Source organism: Pelodiscus sinensis, chromosome 18 (genome assembly GCF_052426305.1).
Source record: "Pelodiscus sinensis isolate ZL-2025 chromosome 18, ASM5242630v1, whole genome shotgun sequence".
NCBI lineage: Eukaryota > Metazoa > Chordata > Testudines > Trionychidae > Pelodiscus > Pelodiscus sinensis.
Genome location: NC_143069.1, coordinates 33,714,997 through 33,737,655, shown reverse-complemented (window position 1 = coordinate 33,737,655; position 22,659 = coordinate 33,714,997). Strand labels below are relative to the sequence as shown.

Sequence of the window (22,659 nt, the reverse complement as noted above, 5' to 3'; positions counted from 1 at the left end):
GGCTGGTACGGTAGGAGGATACGCCCAGGCCTGGACGAACTGCCTGGCTCGCCCCGCCCCTACTGCCGCTGTCCTGGGAGCGCAGGCCCACCCTGACCTGAGGAAGCAAGAGCGTCCCACTAGCTGGGACTCCTCTGCCCAGTTTTACCGCGAGCCAGGCCCAGGTTCGCCCGTGTCAGCAGCCAAACCGCAAGGGGGCCAAGGAAACCCCCCCACCCACTCCCTCCTAGCAGCACAGGGCCCCTTTTCCGGGCGGCGTCCCCCCCTGCTGCTGGCCTGCGTTCCCAAGGCCCCCCAGCCCACAGCCAAAACTCCAGCTCTCCCCCCTCGCTGCAGCCTCAGGGATTTCACGGCTGGGCCTGCCGCGCGCTCCGGCCGACGCTGCACGGACGGAGGAAGGAGCAGGGAAGGCGCGGCCCCACAGCTAAGGGCGGAGTAAAACTCCAGTCAGCTGGGAGCAGGGACTAGAATAAAAGCTCAACTCAGCCGAGGTGAGGGCGGAGTAACCACCGAGTAATGTCTGAGCAGGGCAGGGCAGGCTGAGTAACACCTGAGCATGAACTGAGTGCTGAACGAGTAACAGTCGAGGATGTGGAGTAGGGTCCAAGTAGCAGCGACTGGGCTGGGGACAAGTGCTGAGTAAGGACCGAGCAGAGTCTAGGCAGTGACCGAGGAGTGTGGCCAAGTCAGGAACATGCGAGGAGACGACAGGCCACCATTGCTGTAAGGGGTGGGGAGGGCGTAGTAAGAGCCGAGGAGGCTGAGTAACATTTATGTAAGGACAAAGGGGGCTTCTTCACACTTGAAGAGAAGCGGAATAAAAGATCTGACTGGGGTGGAGTAGAGGCCAAGTAAGGACTGAGTAGGATGTGAATAGGGGCTGAGTAACATCTATTTAAGAACTGAGTGGGGATGAGTATCATCTGAGAAGGGGTCAAATAAGGGCTTGAACAAGAGACAGTGTAATGTAAACAACAACCTAAGAGTGGGCAGAGTTTCATGGGAGTAGGGTCAAGGTAAGGGCTGAGTAACACAGTAATAAGGGTTGAGTAATGCAGAAGTAGGAGCTGAGTAATACAGGCACAGAGTCAAGGAAGGTCTGAGTAACATAGTAATAAGAGTTGAGTCACATGGGAGTAGGAGCTGAGCAACACAGGAGTAGGGCCAAAGAAGGGCTGAGTAACACGGGAGTAGGGCCAAGGAAGGGCTGAGTAACATAGAAGGAAGGGCTGAGTAACATGGGAGTAGGGCTGAGTAACAGGCGTATGGGCTAGGAGAAAGGTGCAGCTCGCCACAAGTGAGCCCTGAGTACGAAGTAGGGAAGGGGACCTCACCAGCATCAGCGTTCACCCCACATGCCAACCCAGCAGGATGTGGGGGCAGAGCCAAGCCCTGCGGGAAGAGGACATGCTGGGGTTTGGGGAGGGAAGGAGGACGTCTCTCGAATGCAAAGGGGTGGTACAGTCTAGGGGACTCCCGCACGGCTGCAAAGGGACCTCCCACAGCTGGGGCGCACCCCCTACACAGAGCTGCACCAGGGGCCCCCACATCTGGAAGACTTCTGTCCCCACTGCTCAGGGGGCCAGGAGGGGTAAATGACACAGAGTATAGCCCCAGGGAATAATACCCCACCCCCGCAACCTGGGGGACAAAGGGGGCAGTGGCCCCTTCCCCCCACAGCGGGGCTGAACCAAACACGTCTCCATGGAAACATAACACCGGGGGGCTGCCGCCCCCATCCCTCCCCGCAAGGGGGGGGCTATAGATTATTTCTCTATATTTATAATATTGCCTTGAAAAAATAAAACTCAAACAATGTGAGGGGGCCTCTGCCGTCCAGCCGGCGCCCCCCGGGGGTCGTGCCCCACGGCAGTTCCAGCCCCAAAGGCGGCGGCCGACCCAAAGGGGGGGCGGGTTTCTGTCGGGCCGGCCCCGCCCCTCCCCGTCGCTGCGGCTCGGCGGGGTCACAGCAGCAAGCTGGGCCGTCGGTTCTGCCCGTTCACTGTGGGGGGAGCAAAGTGTTAAGGAGACGCTGGCCCCCGAGGCTCAGATCCTCCCCCACCGCCCGGTGCACGGGGAACAAGCCAATACATCACCATGGGGCAGGTGTGTATGGGGGGGGAGATCCGGAACAGGCTGGGGGGGGCAGTGATGGGGGGGCATGGGAAGAGGAATGGGGGGGGGGCAGTACCTGACCCGAAGGCTAAAATTCAGTGTCCACTACCCGGAAGGCGGCGCCCCCTGCGGGAGAGGAGAGAACGTTCACACGGGGCTGGGGGGCTGACTCCCCCCATCCTGTGGGGGAAGGGCCCTGGCAGGGCTGCTGAAGGGGTACCCCTACCCCCAGTTGGGGCAGGGTCGGCGAGGCTTAGATACCTCCCCCCAACAGACCAGTATAAGGTGGGCGAGAACAAGGCCGGGGGGGGGGGGGTTGCAGGGGCCGTGTCCCAGGTGAGTGGGGCAGGAAGGGGCTGAGGTTGGGCAGGAGGGTCTGCAGGGGGCCATGTCCGAGCTGAGTCAGGCTGGGAGGCGCTGGGGGGGAGGGGTCTGTGTCCCAGCTGAGCAGGGCAGGGGGGCCGTGTCCAAACTGAATGGGGCAGGGAGGTTGTGGGGGGGGGGTCTGTGTCCCAGCTGAGCAGGGCAGGGGGGCCGTGTCCAAACTGAATGGGGCGGAGGGGTTGGGGGGCCGTGGCCCAGCTGATTGGGGGGGCGGGGTCCCACCTGAGTCGGGCAGGGAAGCCGAGCGTAGCCCCGTTTCCTTCTGTAGCTGAATCTCCTTTAGTGCAAATATGGACGTGGCTGCGGAGACACGGGGGGGTCACAGCTCCCAGCAGCCCTGCTCCCAACTGCCCCAGAACCCCCCTCACCATGCCCCGGCCCTACCCACGTCCGAGCCCCCCCGATCCCTTCACCCAGCCAAACGCCGCTCGACTCAGCCGCCCACCCCCGCAAGCCGGTAACAGCCCGGCCCCCCCATGCCCCAGCCTCTCCCCCATCACAGGCCACTCACTGTCCGGGAGCTTGGTGACCCGCTCGCCCAGGCTGTGGAAGAAGAGATGCCCCATGGCCTCGGCCGCCGCCATCCGCTTCCGCCCCTCAAACTGCCGAGACACGCCCAGGGGGCGGGGTCAGGGGGGTGACACGCCCAGGGGGCGGGGTCAGGGGGTGACACGCCCAGCAGGGTAGCACATCACCCCCAGGGGTGGGGTCAAGGGTGGGACACGCCTCCAGAGGCGGGGTCAGTGTCCAGGACCCGCCCCCAAGGAGTCAGGACAGTGACCAGTCACAGCAGCCCCCAATATTCTCCTCCAACCCGTCATAACCAGCCCCCCCGAGCTCCCCAACTCACCGCGCCACTCCCAGGCCCTCCCCCTCTCACCTGCAGCAGTTTCCCCAGCAGGTCGGCTCCGTCGCTGTCCAGCCTGCAGGGGGTGGTGGGAAATATCAGCCCCTCTGAGCCGGGGGAGGACACCCACTGCAGCCCCCCGGGGAACCCAGCCCTGCCCCGGGGGACCCAGCGCCCCCCCAGGCCCACCTGGGCGCGTGGCTGAGCAGGGCCTCGGGCCGGTACTTGGGGTAGTTGGACGAGCGGAACTCCTCGTTGGACAGGATCCCTGGCCATGTCTCCTCGTTGGGGGTCCCTGGAGGGCAGAGGAGGGGTGAGGGAACAGGGCCCCAGAGCCCCCCACTCACAGAGCCCTGGCCCTGCACCCGCAGCACAGCCCCTCCCGCCGAGCCCCCGCCTTCCTCTCCCACAGCCCCCGCCGAACCCCCCTCCCTCCCTCCCTCCCACGGCCCCCCGCCGAGCCCCCGCCTTCCTCTCCCACAGCCCCCCCCTGGCCCCCCAGCCCCCCCACCCCCCCCTCCCTCCCTCCCTCCCACGGCCCCCCGCCGAGCCCCCGCCTTCCTCTCCCAAAGCCCCCCAGCGAGCCCCCCTCCCTCCCTCCCCGAGCCCCCGCCTTCCTCTCCCACAGCCCCCGCCGAACCCCCCTCCCTCCCTCCCACGGCCCCCCGCCGAGCCCCCGCCTTCCTCTCCCACAGCCCCCCGCTGAACCCCCCTCCCTCCCTCCCACGGCCCCCCGCCGAGCCCCCGCCTTCCTCTCCCACAGCCCCCCCCGCTGAGCCCCCCCTCCCTCCCTCCCACGGCCCCCCGCCGAGCCCCCGCCTTCCTCTCCCAAAGCCCCCCCCCCAGCCCCCCGCCGAGCCCCCGCCTTCCTCTCCCACAGCCCCCGCCGAACCCCCCTCCCTCCCTCCCACGGCCCCCCGCCGAGCCCCCGCCTTCCTCTCCCACAGCCCCCCGCCGAGCCCCCCCTCCCTCCCTCCCACGGCCCCCCGCCGAGCCCCCGCCTTCCTCTCCCACAGCCCCCGCCGAACCCCCCCTCCCTCCCTCCCACGGCCCCCCGCCGAGCCCCCCCGCCCCCCCTCCTCTCCCACAGCCCCCGCCGAACCCCCCCTCCCCCCTCCCACGGCCCCCCGCCCCCCCGGCCCCCCCGCCGCCCCCCCTCCCTCCCTTCCACCCCCCCCCGCCCCCCCGCCGAGCCCACCCTCCCAACACATGCCCCCACAGCTGAGCCCCTGCCTTCCTCCTCCATGGCCCCCTGCTGGGCCCCCGCCCTTCCCCCCAGCACCACCCCCTGACTCCCACTCTCCCCCCCCAGCACCCGGCCCCCGCGCTAAGCCCCGCCCCCCCCACGGCGCCTGGGCCGCTGACCGAGGATGCGGAAGATGAAGTGCAGCTGCTCCTCCACAGTGGAGCCGGGGAAGAGCGGGCGGCCGGTGCACATCTCGTAGAAGATGCAGCCCACGCCCCTGGGGAGATGCAGAGTCAGGGGCTGGGTGGCCGGAGGGGGGGGTCTCCCTGGCAAATGCAGGAGGAGTCCTCTCCCCTCCCACACACAGCCCCTCCGCCCCCCCTCCAGCCAGCGGATGGGAAGGGCCAGGCCAGGGCAGTTGCTGAGGGGCCCTGCCAGACAGAGCGGGCGGGGGCTGCCGGGGGAGGGGGTGCAGGGTGTCAGGAAGGAGGGAGGGGTGGGTCCCAGGCAGGGGAGAGGGTCAAGAGGGGGGGGCGGTCAGGCTGGGGGGGGGTTCAGGAGGGAGGGGAGGGTCCCAGGCAGGAGGGGCGTGGGGGGGGGGGGGGGAGTCCCAGGGGTGGGTCCCAGGTGGGGGGAAGGGGGTCAGGAGGGAGGGGGGTCCCCGGCGGGGGGAGGGGGGGTCAGGAGGGGGAGGGGTCCCAGGGCGGGGGGAAGGCAGGTCAGGAGGGAGGGGGGTCCCAGGCGGAGGGGGGGAAGGGGGATCCAGGAGGAGGAGGGGGTCAGGTGGGGGAGGGGCGGGTCAGGAGGGAGGGGGGTCCCAGGCGGGGGGAAGGGGTCAGGAGGGGAAGGGGGTCCCAGGCGGAGGGGGTCAGGAGGGAGGGGGTCCCAGCCCCCCGCGGCGCGCCCGGCTCACCACATGTCGATCTGGGTGGAGTACTCGGTGGAGCCCAGCAGGATGTCGGGGGGCCGGTACCAGAGTGTCACCACCTCGTTGGAGTAGGTCTTGGTGGGGATGGACTTGGCGCGCGCCAGGCCTGGGACACAGAGAGGGGGAGACGCTGGGGGCCAGTCGGGGGGGCCAGGGCTCTGGCAGGGTCAAGGGGTGGGGACCCCCCAAAGTCAACCTGCTCCGTGAGCAGGGGCCGGGGGCTCTGGGGGATTAGGGAGTCGCGGGGGGGGAGGGGGGAATTCAGGGGGAACTTGGGGAAGGCTCCAGGGACTGCAGAGGGAGGCTCTGGGGGGACCGGAGGGAGGGGGCGCCGGGGGAGAGGCCAGGAGGGGCGCTGGGGGCCCGGGGGGGTGCGGGGGCCCCGGGGGGAGGGGCCGGGGGCTCACCAAAGTCGGCCAGCTTGAGCTCGCCCCGCTCGTTGATGAGCAGGTTCTGGGGCTTGAGGTCGCGGTGCAGAACCTTCTGGCGGTGGCAGTAGGCCAGGCCCCGCAGCAGCTGGAACAGGAAGAGCTGGGGGGGGGAAATGGGTCAGCCTGGCCTGAGGGGGTCTGGGGGGGAGGGGGAGGGAGACGGGGTCCAAGCCCCGCGCGCTCACCTTGACGTTGTGCATGTTAATGATGTTGCCACAGTCGTCCAGGTACTGCTTCAGGTCCTTGTCCTGCGGGGACAGCAGGGTGAGCCCCGGCCCCGCCCCCGGCTCCGCCCCCAGGACTCCCGGCCCCGCCCCCCTCACCAGGTACTGCTTCAGGTCCTTGTCCTGCGGGGACAGCAGGGTGAGCCCCGGCCCTGCCCCCGGCTCCGCCCCCAGGACTCCCGGACCCGCCCCCCTCACCAGGTACTGCTTCAGGTCCTTGTCCTGCGGGGACAGCAGGGTGAGCCCTGGCCCCGCCCCCGGCTCCGCCCCCAGGACTCCCGGACCCGCCCCCCTCACCAGGTACTGCTTCAGGTCCTTGTCCTGCGGGGACAGCAGGGTGAGCCCTGGCCCCGCCCCCGGCTCCGCCCCCAGGACTCCCGGACCCGCCCCCCTCACCAGGTACTGCTTCAGGTCCCTGTCCTGCGGGGACAGCAGGGTGAGCCCCGGCCCCGCCCCCGGCTACGCCCCCAGGACTCCCGGCCCCGCCCCCTCACCAGGTACTGCTTCAGGTCCCTGTCCTGCGGGGACAGCAGGGTGAGCCCCGGCCCCGCCCCCGGCTCCGCCCCCAGGACTCCCGGCCCCGCCCCCTCACCAGGTACTGCTTCAGGTCCTTGTCCTGCGGGGACAGCAGGGTGAGCCCTGGCCCCGCCCCCAGGACTCCCGCCCCCAGGACTCCCGGCCCCGCCCCCCTCACCAGGTACTGCTTCAAGTCCTTGTCCTGCGGGGACAGCAGGGTGAGCCCCGGCCCCGCCCCCGCCCCCAGGACTCCCGGCCCCGCCCCCTCACCAGGTACTGCTTCAGGTCCTTGTCCTGGGGGGACAGCAGGGTGAGCCCCGGCCCTGCCCCCCCCCAGGGGCCCCGCCCCGCCCCCAGCTCCTGACCCTGCCCCGCTCACCAGGTACTCGAAGACCAGGGTGAGCGACTTCTCGGTGTGGATGATGTCGTGCAGGGTGACGATGTTGGCGTGTTTCAGGTCCTTCAGCAGAGACACTGGGGGGGCAGGCGAGTGAGGGTTGGGGTGGGGCGCCCCGTAGCCCCCAGCCTGTGTCCTGTCCTGCCCCCCCCAGCCAGCACCCATGGAGCTCTTCCACCCAGCTGCGGGGGAGCGGAGCTGGGGCGGGGGACGGGACTCTGCCCATGGCAGGAACTGCTGCCTGCAGGCACCTCCCCCTTGCTCCCATTGGCCAGAAATCGCAACCAACGGGAGCAGCCGGGGCAAGGCCTGCAGGGGGCGCTTCCCTTCAGCTGAATTCTGTGCCCCCCCCCCAGGCCCCAGCCTGCTCCCCCGCAGCACCCTCCCACACCCTTTTTTGGCCCCACCCCAAAGCTCCAGGGGCCCCACAAAATCTACTAGCCCCAGGCCCCCAGAAGAGTTAATCCGTGCCTGGGGCAGAAGGGGAGTGTCTGTTCCCGCGTCTCCCTTGGGGCCACGTCTGCGAGGTGGGTCAGTTTCAGGGGGGGTTTTGCTTTTCACACGTGTGGGGCCCCCAACCCAAAAACGATTCCCCACCCCTACCCTAGGCCCCCCAGCCTCCCTGGGAGCCGGACCTCGTGCGGCCGCTCAGCGGATTCCAATGCCGCCCAGCTGACTGGCAGAGCGGCTTCCAGAGGCGTGTCTGTGCTGGGCTGGAGTTTGCTCTGCACGAGGCTGGAAGATGAGCGGGAACAGCGGCCCAGCCTGTCCCCCTAGGTCCCCCAGCCCTCCGTTTGCCCCCCAGCCCGCGCGCAGCCTGCCCCCTGGCCCAGGCCCCCCGCGTGCGGCACCTTCGCGGATGGCCGTACAAGGCGCCCCCTCCTCGTGCTCCAGGCGAATTTCCTTCAGCGCCACCAGGTTGTCGGTCAGTTTGCTCTTCCCCTTGTAGACGGTGGCGTAGGTCCCCTGTGGAACAGCAAAAGGTCCTGGAGGTCACAGCTGGGGGCCCCTCCTGCCCCTCGGATCCCATCCCCCCACCAGCCACTCGCCCTCCTTCGCTGTTTCAGGACCCCGACCAGGGAGTCTCCAGCCCAGCCCACGATCTCTGCCCCATAGTCCTGTGCCCCATGGTTCCCTAGGCTCCTGCCCCCGTGGCTCCCTAGGTCCCTGCCCTATGACCTCCTAGGCCCCTCCCCTGCCCCATAGCCAGCCCTGTGCCCCATAGCTCCCTAGGACCCTGCCCTGCCCCAATGGCCCCCCCTATAGCATTTCCCCTCCTCCTGGCTCAGACCCCCCACCCCTGGGCCCAGCTCCCACCTCGCCCAGCTTGTCCAGCTTCACGTAGGTCTCCAGCTTCCCGAAGCCGATCTCAGACTGTGGGCAAGAGTGGCTGTGAGACACCCGGCGCGGGGGGGGGGGGGGGGGGGGGGGGGGGGCGTGAGGCACCCGCACGGGGGGGGGGGGGGGCGTGAGACACCCGGCGCGGGGGGGGGGGGGGGGCGTGAGACACCTGGCACGGGGGGGGGGGGGGGGGCGTGAGGCACCCGGCGGGGGGGGGGGGGGGGGCGTGAGGCACCCGGCATAGGCGCGGGGGGGGGGGGGGGCGGCTGGCCTGGGGAATGGGATGGAGTTGGGGGGCAGGGGTTGGCCAGGAGGAAGCCAGCGAGGGTGCTGCCAGCAGGTGCCAGAGGCAGGCCAAGGCACATGGGGCACAGGGCAGGCAGCCAAGGGAGCAGGGCGGGGCAGGGCCGGGGGGCAGGGCCGGGGGGCAGGGCCGTGGGGCAGGGCCGGGGGGCGCTCACCAGGGACACGCGGCGCAGGCGGCGGCTCAGGGGCTGGTCGAACAAGGGGCTGTTCAGCGTCAGCCGCTCCAGGCAGCCCTCGGGCAGGCGGATGTCGGCCGGTAGCGAGAGCCGCTTGTTGATGTCCTGGGAGCGCAGGGAGGGGTCACGCCCGCTGCCCCCCGACTCCTGCCAGCCCCCACAACCCCGCCGGGCCCCCCCATGACCCCACCCTGCCCCCCGATCTCCCTGCCACCCCCCAGCCCCCTCTGCCACCCCCCACAGCCTTGCCAGGCCCTGCATGGCCCCCCCATGACGCCGCTCTGCCCTCACCCCCCATGACCACACCTGGCCCTGCACTGCCCCCCCCATGACCCCATCCTGTCCCCGTCCCTCCACGATCCTGCCAGGCCTTGCCTTGCCCCCTTACCCCTTGCAGCCCCCCCGGGCCCTGCATGGCCCCCCGACTCCCCCTGCCACACTCCACCTACCTCTCCCCACAACCCTGCCAGGCCCCGCACCCCCCCCGCCCCCAGCCAGCACTGCCCACCCTCCCCCGCGGCCCCTGCCCCCGCCCTCTCCCAGCCGCCCCCAGGCCCACCTCGGAGGAGATCTTGCGGGCGGAGCTGTGGCGCATGCGGACGCGCACGGGGGACTGGACCTCGTCGGACGAGGTGCCGGACGCCTGGTCGCTCTCCCCGTCAGAGCCCATCTTCCCGTCCTCCTGCACCATCTCTGGGAGGCACAGGGGGGGTTACCGGGAAATGGCCAGAGGTGCCCCCCCAGAAACTCCTAAGTGCCCCGCAGAGACCTCCCAGCCAGCCCCCCAGCGCCCCCTGGGGACCTCTCAGCCAGCCCCTGCAGCGCCCCCCAAGACTCCCGACCAGCCCCCCAGAGGGGACCTCCCAGCCAGCCCCTGCAGTGCCCCCCAAGACTCCCGACCAGCCCCCAGCGGGGACCTCTCAGCCAGCCCCTGCAGCGCCCCCCAAGACTCCCGACCAGCCCCCAGCGGGGACCTCTCAGCCAGCCCCTGCAGCGCCCCCCAAGACTCCCGACCAGCCCCCAGCGGGGACCTCTCAGCCAGCCCCTGCAGCGCCCCCCAAGACTCCCGACCAGCCACCCAGCGGGGACCTCTCAGCCAGCCCCTGCAGCGCCCCCCAAGACTCCCGACCAGCCCCCCAGCGGGGACCTCTCAGCCAGCCCCTGCAGTGCCCCCCAAGACTCCCGACCAGCCCCCAGCGGGGACCTCTCAGCCAGCCCCTGCAGTGCCCCCCAAGACTCCCAACCAGCCCCAGTGTCCCCCCCAGCAACCTCCCAACCAGCCCCCCAGCGGGGACCTCTCAGCCAGCCCCTGCAGTGCCCCCCAAGACTCCCGACCAGCCCCCAGCGGGGACCTCTCAGCCAGCCCCTGCAGTGCCCCCCAAGACTCCCAACCAGCCCGCAGAGGGGACCTCTCAGCGAGCCCCTGCAGCGCCCCCCAAGACTCCCGACCAGCCCCCCAGAGGGGACCTCTCAGCCAGCCCCTGCAGCGCCCCCCAAGACTCCCGACCAGCCCGCAGAGGGGACCTCTCAGCGAGCCCCTGCAGCGCCCCCCAAGACTCCCGACCAGCCCCCAGCGGGGACCTCTCAGCCAGCCCCTGCAGCGCCCCCCAAGACTCCCGACCAGCCCCCCAGGGGGGACCTCTCAGCCAGCCCCTGCAGTGCCCCCCAAGACTCCCAACCAGCCCCCAGCGGGGACCTCTCAGCCAGCCCCTGCAGTGCCCCCCAGAGACTCCCAACCAGCAACCCTCAGCCAAGCCTCCCAATATCCCAGCCAACGACCTCCCAGCCAGCCCCCCCGAGTGTCCCCCCAGTTTCCCCTGCCAGAGACCTGCCAGACAGCCCCCCAAGGCCCCTGCCAGTGACCCTCAGACACCTCCTCACAGTTCTCCCCCTCCAGAGACCGACCAACCAGAACCAAAACAACACCCCTGGAGAGCCCCCACTGACGCCCCAGCCGGCCCCGCCGGGGACCCCCAGGCAAGCACAGAGCATCCCCGCTGGAGAACCCCCAAGAGCACCTCCATAGCCTCTTGCTCAGCCCAGCCAGCATGGACACGCACAGGACGCCTCCCGCCCCTCCGCCAGCCAGCACGGATACATATGCAGGACCCCCCCCCCAGCCAGCACGGACACGCACAGGGCCCCCCCCCCCCCAGCCAGCACGGACACGCACAGGGCCCCCCCCCACACACACCAGCCAGCACGGACACGCACAGGACGCCTCCCGCCCCTCCGCCAGCCAGCACGGATACATATGCAGGACCCCCCCCCCCAGCCAGCACGGACACGCACAGGGCACCGCCCCACACACACACCAGCCAGCACGGACACGCACAGGGCACCCCCCACACACACACCAGCCAGCACGGACACGCACAGGGCCCCCCCCACACACACCAGCCAGCACAGACACGCACAGGCCCCCCCCCCACAACACACCAGCCAGCACGGACACGCACAGGGCACCCCCCCCCACACACACCAGCCAGCACGGACACGCACAGGGCCCCCCCCCCACACACACACCAGCCAGCACGGACACGCACAGGGCACCCCCCCCCACACACACAACAGCCAGCACGGACACGCACAGGGCCCCCCCCACACACACCAGCCAGCACAGACACGCACAGGCCCCCCCCCCACACACACACCAGCCAGCACGGACACGCACAGGGCACCCCCCCCACACACACACCAGCCAGCACGGACACGCACAGGACTCCCCCCCCACACACACACCAGCCAGCACGGACACGCACAGGGCCCCCCCCCACACACACACCAGCCAGCACGGACACGCACAGGGCCCCCCCCCCACACACACCAGCCAGCACGGACACGCACAGGGCCCCTCCCACACACCAGCCAGCATGGACACGCACAGGACCCACCCCACACACACACACCAGCCAGCACGGACACGCACAGGGCCCCCCCCCCACACACACACCAGCCAGCACAGACACGCACAGGGCCCCCCCCCCCCACACACACCAGCCAGCACGGACACGCACAGGGCCCCCCACACACACACACCAGCCAGCACGGACACGCACAGGGCCCCCCCCCCACACACACCAGCCAGCACGGACACGCACAGGGCCCCCCCCCACACCCCCACACACACACACCAGCCAGCACGGACACGCACAGGGCCCCCCCCCACACACACCAGCCAGCACGGACACGCACAGGGCCCCCCCCCCCCACACACCAGCCAGCATGGACACGCACAGGACCCACCCCACACACACACCAGCCAGCACGGACACGCACAGGGCCCCCCCCACACACACACCAGCCAGCACAGACACGCACAGGGCCCCCCCCCCCCCACACACACCAGCCAGCACGGACACGCACAGGGCCCCCCCCCACACACACCAGCCAGCATGGACACGCACAGGGCCTCCCCTCCCCCAGCCAGCACAGACAGACAGACAGACAGCGTGTCCCGCAGGCAGCACGGACACACATGGCGCCCCCTGCTGGAGGCCCTGCCCTCCTGACACTGCCAGGCAGGCCAGCCCCGGCACCACAGGCCCCGAAAGCAGCTGGCAGGGTGGCCACGGGCCAGTACCCCCCCCGCCCCGCCCACTAGAGCCTCGTTCTGCCCCCAGAGCAGGGCGAGGAGTCAGGAGTCCTGGCTCCCAGTCGCCCCAGCTCTGACCACTAGGCCCCATGCCCTGTTCCACGCTGTGAGTGGCTCGGGGCAGCCCTGAGGCCTGCGCTGCCCCCATAGTCACCTAGTCGGCTGGCGCGGGCGAGGTGGGCGCTCAGGCTGCGGGTCATGCCCGGGCGCGGCCGGCGCTGCAGGAAGGAACAGACGCTGCGCGAGGCACCCCAGGGACGCCCGCTCTTCCCCGCCAGGCCTGGGGGGGCACGAGACATGGGGCGCAGGGGGCCCGGCACGGGGGAGCGGAGACACAGGGGCAGCCCACAAGGACAGACAGTCACACACCCAGGGGAGGGGACGGGGTGGGGCCCAGATGGACAAGGGAGTAAATGGGAGGTTGCAGATCTCGGGGGGGGGGGGGGGAGGGACGAAACAGCCAGAGGGTATTGGGGGGGTAGATGTAGGGGGATCACGCAGCCGAGGAAGGGGGCAGATGGCAGGGTGGGGGGCAGGGTCACACACCCAGAGGGAATGGGGGGCCAGTGGGGGGAGGGTGGGTGGGGGGGGGCAGGGTCACACACCCAGAGGGAATGGGGGGCCAGTGGGGGGCAGGGTCACACAGCCAGGGGAGAGGGGGAAGGGTGGGGGGGCAGGGTCACACACCCAGAGGGAATGGGGGGCCAGTGGGGGGCAGGGTCACACAGCCAGGGGAGGGGGGGGAAGGGTGGGGGCAGAAATTAAAACACACAAAAGAAAAAAAGAAAAAGAAAAATGAAAAAATAAAACTAGAAAAGAACAGAAACAAAACCCGGGAGCCCTGCGTAGGGGGTGCAGGCCAGCTGAGGGGGACACACCTGGGGTGGGGGGGCCATGGAGGCCCCTGAGGGGGTCACATCAAGTCAGAGCACCAGGGGCCAACCTTCCCCATTCCTGCACTCGCTCTCCCCCCAAGCCCCAGCAAACCCTTAACAGCATCAGTACGGCCCCCCCCCCCCGCTCTAACCACTAGACCCCAGTCCCCTCCTGGAGCTGGGGAGAACACACAGATCTCCAGGCTCCCAACCCTGCACCCCTTTGCTCTAACCACTAGACAGTCCCCTCCCAGAGCTGGGGAGAGAACCGGGGTCCAGGACGCCAGCCCTGCTCAAACGCCAACGTTTGGGGATACCGGCTTTAGTCCAGTCCAATGGAGCTGAAATCCGGCTGTCCCCCCCCCCCCCCCCACTGAGGTGGGATGGTATGTTCCACATGACCATTGGCCACCCCTAGGGATCCCAGCCAATCGCTGCCCTGCTTGGTGCCCAAACTGGTTCCCAATTGGGCCATGGCAATGGCGAGGCGGGGTGCACAGGGAAGGGGAGGCAGCCTTTAAAGGGGCAGCAGACCAGAGACCACCAGGCAGGCACAGCCAGGAACCCCTTAAAGGGCCAGTAACTCCCACAGGGCATCTTAAAAAGACAGGCCTGGCCAGGGAACACCTTAAAGGGGCGGTTAGGATGGCAAAAAGCCTTAAAGGGGTGGCCTTGAGCACAGATCCCTTTAAGGCACTGTCGTGGGAGCGGAACACCTTAAAGGGGCGCTCACACCCCGGACGGTGTTAAAGGGGTGGCCAGCCCCCCCCATGTCTGAAAGGCCCACTCACTGCCCGAGCCAGCGCACAGAGCGGGGGGCCGCGGGCGGGAGAGCTGCCGGGGGGCAGGCCCCGCGGGGGGAGGGGCTCACCCGTGTCGCTGCTGTTCTCCTCGATGTTGATCTGCTCGTTGAGGTTCTTCTCCGCCGTCCGGCTCCCCCGCAGGGTCATCGAGAGCTGCCTCTTGATCTTCTTCATCCGGTCCATGGTGGGGCCAAGGCGGGGGCCGCTGCACGAGGGGAGAGGACACCTCAGGCTGAATCACCCGGCTGGACACACCAGGATGCCCCCACTCCCCAAGGTTCAGATGCAGCCACTTCTGGGGTGGGCCAGCTGGGGAACAGCCCCACGTACCACCGCACAAGGAGGGCTGCCCCGGGACTGAGATGCAGCCACTTCTGGGGTGGGCCAGCTGGGGAACAGCCCCACGTACCACCGCACAAGGAGGGCTGCCCCGGGACTGAGATGCAGCCACTTCTGGGGTGGGCCAACCAGAGAAACACTCTAGGGGAACGAGTCCAAGGACATTTATTAACCATGAGCTCCCTGCCCCACAACACCCACCAGCACCCAGCCCCGATTCCCAGGGGAGTGAGCCCCCACCGAGTCCCGCGCTCCAGGCAGGACCTGTGTCCCCAGCTAAGGGCTGTGCCAAGCAGAGGCAGGTCTGGGGGGGAGGGGGGGGCTGTGCATATAGCTGATGCTCCCACCCCAGCATGTGTCTGCACGTTACGCCCCTGGGACGAGCCACAGGCGGGACCTGGGGGGACAGCAGGGGAGGTGTCAGGGTCCGGGGGGACTACTGGAATGGAGGAGGGGTCCCCGCTCCCCCCACGATGGCAAGTCATACTCTGCCCTCGTTAGGCTCCAGGGGTAACCACCAGCTATGACAGCGGGGGCGGTTCACCCCTCGCCAGGCAGTCAAGGCAGGAGCACGCCCTCAGCCCCCAATCATCGCACAGCTGGGAGAGGGACTGTGCCGGGCTCTGGCGAAGGGGGGGCAGCGGGCATTCTCCCCGGGGGGGGGGGGGGGGGGACAGGAATTGCTGGGCTCTCTCCCTGAAGTGGGGGTGTATTCGCTGTTCCTTTATGTTATGACGCTGCATGTGAGTTCCACTGTCCTGCAGTAACCACACGTGTGCCTCGGTTTCCCTGGGCACAGCCCCAGTAGGGAGCTGGTGAGGGGCCTCTGGGCACAGCAGCCTCCCCTGCGTACACGCTGGCCGGTGCTTCCTGCAGCCTGAGCCCAGGAGGGGTGCGAGCAGGCCAAAGGCTGGAGGTGGGGCTGGCTGCAGGGGCAGAGGGGCTGCTGAGTGCGGGGGCCCCTTCCCCGAGCTGGGCTGCCCCGGCCCCTGTGCTGATGGGCCTGTTCTGCGCCAGGCCCGCGCCTGCTCTGGGAAGGGGCGGGGTCTGTTGGCTTCGTGCCACCCACCCAAAACTCCCCTTTGGGGGGGTCCTTGCAGACTCGGGGGGGGCTGAGCAAGCAGCAGCCCCTCCCCATTCCCTGGAGCCCCCCAATCCACCATGACACTGTTGGCTCCTGCCCCTCCAGACCAGGAGGTGCCCAGCCCAGCTGACAGGCCCCTGCCACCCCCTGGCCTCCCTCCCCCGCCCCCTTCAGAGCCAGCCCTGCTCCCCTGCTGCCTCCAAGGAGCCAGGACCCACTCAGGCGGCCCAGCCCGGGCCCAGCCCTGCCAGCTGGGCCTGAGCCGTTCCTTGGCTGGCTGGGGGCACCAGCTCCCCCCCAGCCCTGGCACAGGGACTGGCTGGCTCAGGGGCAGGGGCCTGCTGGGCACAGGCTGCTCCCTCCTGCCAGCCTTAATCTCCCCCCAGCAGTGCTGCGGCCACCGAGCGCCTGCTCTGGGAGCCCCAGGCTCTGGCTCCGGCTCCAGCCTTCCCCACGGGCTCCCACCGCTCTGGGGAGGGGCGGGGGCACCAGGAACAGGAATAAGGAAAAGTAAGAACGAGGGGGCCAGCAAATGACATGAACAGGCAGCGGGTTTAAAACAAACAAACGGAAGTTTCTCTTCACTCAGCGCGCAGTCAGCTGTGGAACTCCTCGCCGGAGGATGTGGTGAAGACCAGGACTGTAACAGGGTTCAAAAAAGAGCTAGAGATTCACGCAGGTTAGGTCCATCGATGGCTCTTAGCCAGGCTGGGCGGGAATGGTGCCCTGGCCTCTGTCTGTCTGGAGGCGGGTGACAGGGGAGGAGTCACGTGGGGATTCCCTGTTGTGTCCCCTCCCTCCGGGGCACCTGGCGTTGGCCACTGGGCTGGAGGGACCATTGGTCTGACCCCGTGTGGCCGCTCTGATGACTCCAGAAAGGGCCCCAGAGGGCGAGTTTGAGTTGGTTCCCCTGCAGCCCTGCCAGTGCCCCAGTGTCCCACAGCCCCGGGCTCCCCCCCCCCACTCCCACCCACAGCCCCTCCCCCCCGCCCTGCCGGTGCCCCTCACTCCCGCCCACAGCCCCTGCCCCCCCCGCCCTGCCGGTGCCCCTCACTCCCACCCACAGCCCCGGGCTCCCTCCCGCCCTGCCGGTGCCCCTCACTCCCACCCACAGCCCTGGGCACCCCCCCCGCCCTGCCTGTGCCCCTCACTCCCGCCCGCAGCCCCGGGCTCCCTCCCGCCCTGCCGGTGCCCCTCACTCCCGCCCGCAGCCCCGGGCTCCCTCCCGCCCTGCCGGTGCCCCTCACTCCCGCCCGCAGCCCCGGGCTCCCTCCGCCCTGCCGGTGCCCCTCACTCCCGCCCACAGCCCCGGGCTCCCTCCCGCCCTGCCGGTGCCCCTCACTCCCGCCCACAGCCCCGGGCTCCCCCCCGCCCTGCCGGTGCCCCTCACTCCCGCCCACAGCCCCGGGCCCCCTCCCGCCCTGCCTGTGCCCCTCACTCCCGCCCACAGCCCCGGGCTCCCTCCCACCCTGCCGGTGCCCCTCACTCCCGCCCACAGCCCCGGGCTCCCTCCCGCCCTGCCGGTGCCCCTCACTCCCGCCCACAGCCCTGGGCTCCCCCCCGCCCTGCCGGTGCCCCTCACTCCCGCCCACAGCCCTGGGCTCCCTCCCGCCCTGCCGGTGCCCCTCACTCCCGCCCACAGCCCCGGGCTCCCCCCGCCCTGCCGGTGCCCCTCACTCCCACCCACAGCCCCGGGCTCCCTCCCGCCCTGCCGGTGCCCCTCACTCCCGCCCACAGCCCTGGGCTCCCCCCGCCCTGCCGGTGCCCCTCACTCCCGCCCACAGCCCCTGCCCCCAGCCCTGGGCTCCTCACAGGCGTATACGGGGGGCACCTCCAACGAGGGAAGAGACCAGTGCAAGGTGCACCCGTCTCCCACCCCCGCAGCTGTGATGGGCCGGAGAGGCCGGGCGCCTGGGTCCTACCGGCCGGCGTGAGGGAGAGGCCTAGCTCTGGAGCCCTGGCTGCAGCCCCGGCAGGGCGGGGCTGGCTGGGGCTGCCCAGGGAGGTATTGCTATCTCCTGGGACCCACTGACCTGCCCCAGAGGGGAGCCCTGGAGTCGGGGCAGCCCGAGGGACCAGAGAACTGCCCCCCGTGCCACCCCTGGACTGGACCCTGGGACCCCACTGTCCCAAGCCCCCTTCCACGCCCCTGCTGAGTCCCAGGCCTCTAAGCCCTCCAAGACCCCCAGGTTATCCGCCCTGTCCTGAGCCCCCACCCCCCCAGGTACCCCCCACATCCATCCCCTAGACACCCCCCAGACCAGATCCTACCCCGCCCGTCTCCCCCCTTTCCTTCAGCCCAGGGGCCTAGCCTGCGACACGTCCCCCTACCCTCCTGGGCTCTCCCCCCAGCTCTGGGCAGCAGTGCGGTCTAGTGGCTGCAGGGCCCGGGAGCCAGGACCCAGGGGCTCCATTCCCAGCAGCTGGCGCCAGAGCCCTCTCCCTGCCAGCTCTCCGTCAGGGAGGGGCCACCCCAGGGCTGCAGCAGACTCTGGGCCCCAGCCCTGCCCCACAGGGCAACGGCCACGATGCCAGGTCCCCAGCCAGCCGGGGGCAAGCGCCAGGGGTCAGACAGGGCAGGCCGGGGGCCTGCAGGGGAGCTATGGGGCAGCAGGCTGGACAGCCCCCCAGCAGCCAGGCCAGAGCCGGCCCTTCCAAGGGGCAAGGATGGGGCAAGACAGGAGCCCCCCGCTCCCAGACTGGCCTGCTTGAACGGCCGATCTGCCTGGCTCCACCTGCCCCCGCACGGAGGGATGAGACCTGGCCATGGGACAACAGCTCTCCACTGCAGCACCCGGCTGTGCCCCTCCCAGCCCCCTAGTGACCCCCCCCATTCCTGGGGGGGCACCCTCTCCAAGGAGCATCAGGCCCACAAGCCAGCCTGGGTCCCCGCCTCCGCAGTCAGAGCCAGCCCCCCACCTACCCCCAAACAGAGATCCCGCTCCCTGCTCGGCACCCCCACTGAGATGTGACCGCGACAGGGCGCCAAGTCCTCCTGGGGGGGCCAGCTGCCGAGTCCCCCTGCTTCCCCAGGGTCAGGCGCACACAGATGCAGCCACGCTCATCTCCCCCCAAAGAGCCCCCCACTTGCAGGGTGATCAGATGCCCCAGTTGAACAGACAGTTCAGCTATTTGGGGTTTTCTTACAGGGGTGCCTCCCCTCCCCCCAGTTTTTCAAACTTCTGTCACCTGCCCCCCGGCTGCCCCCCAGGATTCCTGCAGCCACTCGCTGAAGGGAAGGGCCAGGAATCCCCCCACGTGGGGGTGGGAACCTCGCATGCCCCCTCACCACCCTCCCCTGCCCCCCCACAGGTGACACCCACACATGGCAGAGAGCCACCCCACACCCCCTCCCAGCCCCCCGCAGTTACCCTTTCCTGTGCGCCAAGGCTCAGTCTGGGGGAGGGGGAAGTGGGGAGACCCCCAGAAGAGGACAGACCCCCAGGAAGATGACTGGCTGGATTCCCCCCATGGAGCAAATGCAGCAGACCCCATTCATGCGGCCAGATCTGCAGGGAGAGCTCCTGGTGGGTTCACCTGGGGGCTCCCCAGACCAGCTGGAGCACATGGCAGGGGCTCCCCCCAGGTGATCCACCCGCTGCAGCCTTGGGGGACCCCACAGAGCCAAGGAGAGAAGAGGTCGGGCTCCAGGGCGATCATCCAGGCCAGACACACCGGGGAGCCGGTCCCCAAACACGGACCCCCGGGGAGAGACCTACTGGCGGCAGCCTTGGATTTGGCTCTGAGGGCTTCTCAGCCCAAGAGCAGTGGGTTGGCCACAGCGTGGGCAGGGACTGTGGTGGGGGGGGGGGGGGGGGGGGGAGTGCAGGAAGGGCAGGGTAGATCCCCAGGCCGAGGGATAGAAGAGCAGAGGAATCCAGCGGGGGGGAACCCAGCAGGCAGATCCGGCAGGGCTGGGGTCAGGGCGCCCCAGGAGGTGGCTCTAAGGGTTACAGCAGACCCCTCGGGCAATGGGGAAGACTGATCGGGGTGGAGTGGACCCCATGGGGCAGCAAAGGGAGGTGGATCCTGGGGGACCCCAAGTCTGGAGAAGGATCCCGTGGGGTCAGCGTTCACTGGGGAGGGAGCCGAGTGGGCCCCGGGCTCTCAGATCAGGCTACGTGAAAGCTGGATGGGTGGACTCACAAAACCCTCCTGGACCTCTTGTGCACCCCCCCCCCAACTAAGCAAGCCCCCTCCTTGCAGCCTGCCCTCCCAGCTCATGGCTTCTAGGCCTTTCCTCCGCGCAGCCCCCCCAGGTTCTCCCGCTCTCCTGACACGTGGTGCCGAGCTGGACCCGGCACTCCCGCGGAGGGGCAGAGTGACAGTGCCCCGTCCGTGCCCCCGGAAGGTCGGGGGGCTGCCCAGCAGAGTGAGCCGATCCCTGATGGAGTAGCCCGTCGGAGAGCCCAGCCCAATGAAGACAGAAGGGCCAGGGCATCCAGATCCCACAGGGTGGCTCTCAATGCAGAGGCAGAGCGTCACTAGGAGCTGAGCGCGTGGTAGAAGCCACTGGCCAGGGACATAATCGGGTCTTCAGCCAACGGGGCAGGAGATCCAGGGGAGTCAATAGGCTGGGGGCAGGGGAACTCCTGGGCTAAGGGGTCCCACTGGATCACAGCCCAAGGTGGTGGAAGGAGCAGGGGGACCCAGTGGACGCAGGCATGGGCATGATGGATCCCCGATCTATGGGGTGGAAATTTGTGGGTCCCAGTGGGCACAGATCCATAGATCTGGGATCCACTGTGCCCATGGGGACTATGGGGACAGAATTTGTGGGTCCCAGGAAACACAGATCCCATAGTCTCAATGGGGGGACCCCACAAGCACAGTGGATCCCAGATCTATGGGGCAGAGATCTGTGGGTCCCAGTGGGTGGATCCCACAAGCACAGTGGATCCCAGATCTATGGGGCAGAGATCTGTGGGTCCCAGTGGGCACAGCCCCTATGGTCCCAATGGGTGGACCCCACAGGTGCAGTGGATCCCAGATCTATGGGGCGGGAGATTTGTGAGTCCAGTGGGTGGAGCCCGGGGGGGGGGGCGAGTCGCAGGGGGCGGGGTCCCCAGGGGGCGGGTCCCACGTGACACGGCGCCATAGGGCAGGGATCTATGGGGCCCAGTGGGGGTCCCCTGGCCCCGCCCACGGGGGTGTCTCTTACCCTGGCTGCCGCTGCAGGGGGCTCAGCGCTGCGGGTCCCAGTAATCCTCAGCCATGGCCGCCGGCTCGGCCGCCCGGGGCTCGGCTCCCCTCAGCCGCCCATGGTCCCCCGGAGCCCGGCGAGCGAGGGAAAGGGGGGGTTGGGGGGGTGCGCACAAGTCTCCTCCCAGCGAGCGGCGCCTCCCCCTCCGCCCAGGCCACCTCCCACCCTGCGACTGGCTAGCGCCAGCCCCTGGCCCGGCCTTCTCCCCGCGGGACGTACCACTCCGCGCGCCCGGGGAAGGCAACGCGCAGGGAGCAGTCACAGGCAAGCCGAGCCCATCCCCGCCGGTGCGAGTGTTATTGATGTGCAATACCCTGTCCACAAACGGCTGGTATTAAATTAAAAGTGCAAAGGAGGCGGGGGAAGAAGGCAATGCCCCCCCCCCTTTGGATTTGGTACAGTCCCACCGGGAACAGTCCGGGATCTACCATTACTAAAAGGAGGCACACCCGCAAAGCGGAGCGCCATTTCCCCTGCTTTATAAGAGCCGCGGGCAGAGCCCAATAATATATTAGGGGTATTATGACGCATTAATTAAATCATGAGGCAATCTCCTGAAGGGAGCCCGGTAGCCACATGAAACTAGTCCCCCCGTTTTTACAATGGTACTTTCCTAACTGTCTTCTTTTCAATGGGAAGATCCCCAACCGCCTTCTACCCTTTCTGCCCCTAGGGGCTGTGCCATTATAACCAGCAGTGGGGGAGGCAATGACAAGTTTTTCCTATTTAAGATACCTGGCAGCCAAAGAGAGCAACATTTTCATTCTGTACGTCTATCTCTAGACTATTGAAATACAAAGAGGAGTGTGGGAAAGAGGAAGAAGCCATGTACTGTCAGACTCGATTTCCCCCCACAATCCAGAATGACCTCGCCCACCTATTCTCTCTCCTGGTAGAGAGGGGAGGCGACACCATCAAAAATAGGGGTGTTCACATATATAATAGGACCGGGCAATAGAAACAAAGGGAATGTAAACCAGGGTATATAACTCAACTACACGATGTAATTACAAGTCTGAGAGGGGTGGGGAGGACCGGGGAGTATCCATTCTCCCCGTTCACACAAGAAAGATAATGGTTTGACCCACTGCGAGGAACCTAGACCGGTTAGGCGCTACCACAGAGCAAACCAGGCGGGGGGAGATATGTACATATCTGGACTCCAAAATAACGTTTACAAACGACAAAAAACGAATTTGTATTATTTTCAGACCCCTACTAGCACGTGAACAAAAGGGCTTGGGTGGATGGGGCGTAAAGCACGGTCACCTATAGAGGTTGACAATGGTTTAATCCACAGACACGGCTGTTCGACCGTTGGCCGCTACCATAAACAAAACTGGGGGGAGCAGATTAAAAATAGGCTTCCACCAAAATAAATAGTGTGAAAATGGGCTTAAAGGGGTTTATGTAAATTTTAGCCAGCTGACACCACGAAGAGGAAGAGAAGCGGGGTTAGAATAGGGGAGGCGGGCTCCACAGGGGTTAATAATGGGGTGGCCCACAGACAGGGCCAGCGACCGTTAGACCCTACCATTAACCACGTGGCGGGGATTCCATCAAACTGAGGAAAAGGGGGGTTAGAGAGATGGACTATTCCTACTGAGCCCCTGCACACCCTGATATCCCTCCCCACCCTCGCCAGACAGGACACCCCTCCCCCACACCCCATACCCCTCCCCCACTTCCCCCACCTTCACACCAGCCCCCCATCATCCCCACACCCCTCCTCCTTCACACCAGCCCCCCATTACCCCCCACACCCCTCCTCCATCACACCAGCCCCCCATTACCCCCCACATCCCTCCTCCATCACACCAGCCCCCCATTACCCCCCACATCCCTCCTCCTTCACACCAGCCCCCCATTACCCCCCACACCCCTCCTCCTTCACACCAGCCCCCCATTA

At 68.2% G+C, this 22,659-nt stretch overlaps 1 protein-coding gene across 4 annotated transcripts; it reads right to left on the bottom strand.

Annotated features, from left to right (window-relative positions):
* Positions 1-1,766: 1,766 nt before the first annotated feature.
* CDK16 (cyclin dependent kinase 16) lies at positions 1,767-20,922 on the bottom strand. 4 transcript variants are annotated; one of them, XM_089770183.1, is made up of 18 exons: positions 20,709-20,922; positions 14,193-14,329; positions 12,601-12,726; positions 9,411-9,544; positions 8,831-8,956; positions 8,346-8,402; positions 7,880-7,994; positions 7,011-7,105; positions 6,077-6,139; positions 5,868-5,991; positions 5,446-5,566; positions 4,712-4,809; positions 3,536-3,641; positions 3,380-3,422; positions 3,011-3,101; positions 2,722-2,799; positions 2,192-2,241; positions 1,767-2,002 (listed from the first exon to the last, which is right to left on the bottom strand). In XM_089770183.1, exons 2-17 carry the CDS (start codon positions 14,305-14,307, stop codon positions 2,204-2,206), a joined length of 1,530 nt encoding a protein of 509 aa, XP_089626309.1. In that variant the 5' UTR covers positions 14,308-14,329; positions 20,709-20,922; the 3' UTR covers positions 1,767-2,002; positions 2,192-2,203. The 4 variants fall into 4 exon arrangements, with proteins under 4 accessions (XP_089626309.1, XP_089626310.1, XP_089626311.1 ...); XM_089770184.1 differs by lacking the exon at positions 12,601-12,726 and having other exon boundaries at positions 20,709-20,919; XM_089770185.1 differs by lacking the exon at positions 20,709-20,922 and having other exon boundaries at positions 12,601-12,664.
* Positions 20,923-22,659: the final 1,737 nt, after the last annotated feature.

Coding starts and splice junctions, on each gene's coding strand:
- CDK16 (XM_089770183.1), bottom strand. CDS start 14,307: ATGGACCGGATGAAGAAGATCAAGAGGCAGCTCTCGATGACCCTGCGG. Junction 5,567..5,867: donor GCTCAAGCTGGCCGACTTTG/GTGAGCCCCCGG, acceptor TCTGTGTCCCAG/GCCTGGCGCGCGCCAAGTCC. Junction 2,242..2,721: donor GGCTTCCCTGCCCGACTCAG/GTGGGACCCCGC, acceptor CCTCTCCCGCAG/GGGGCGCCGCCTTCCGGGTA.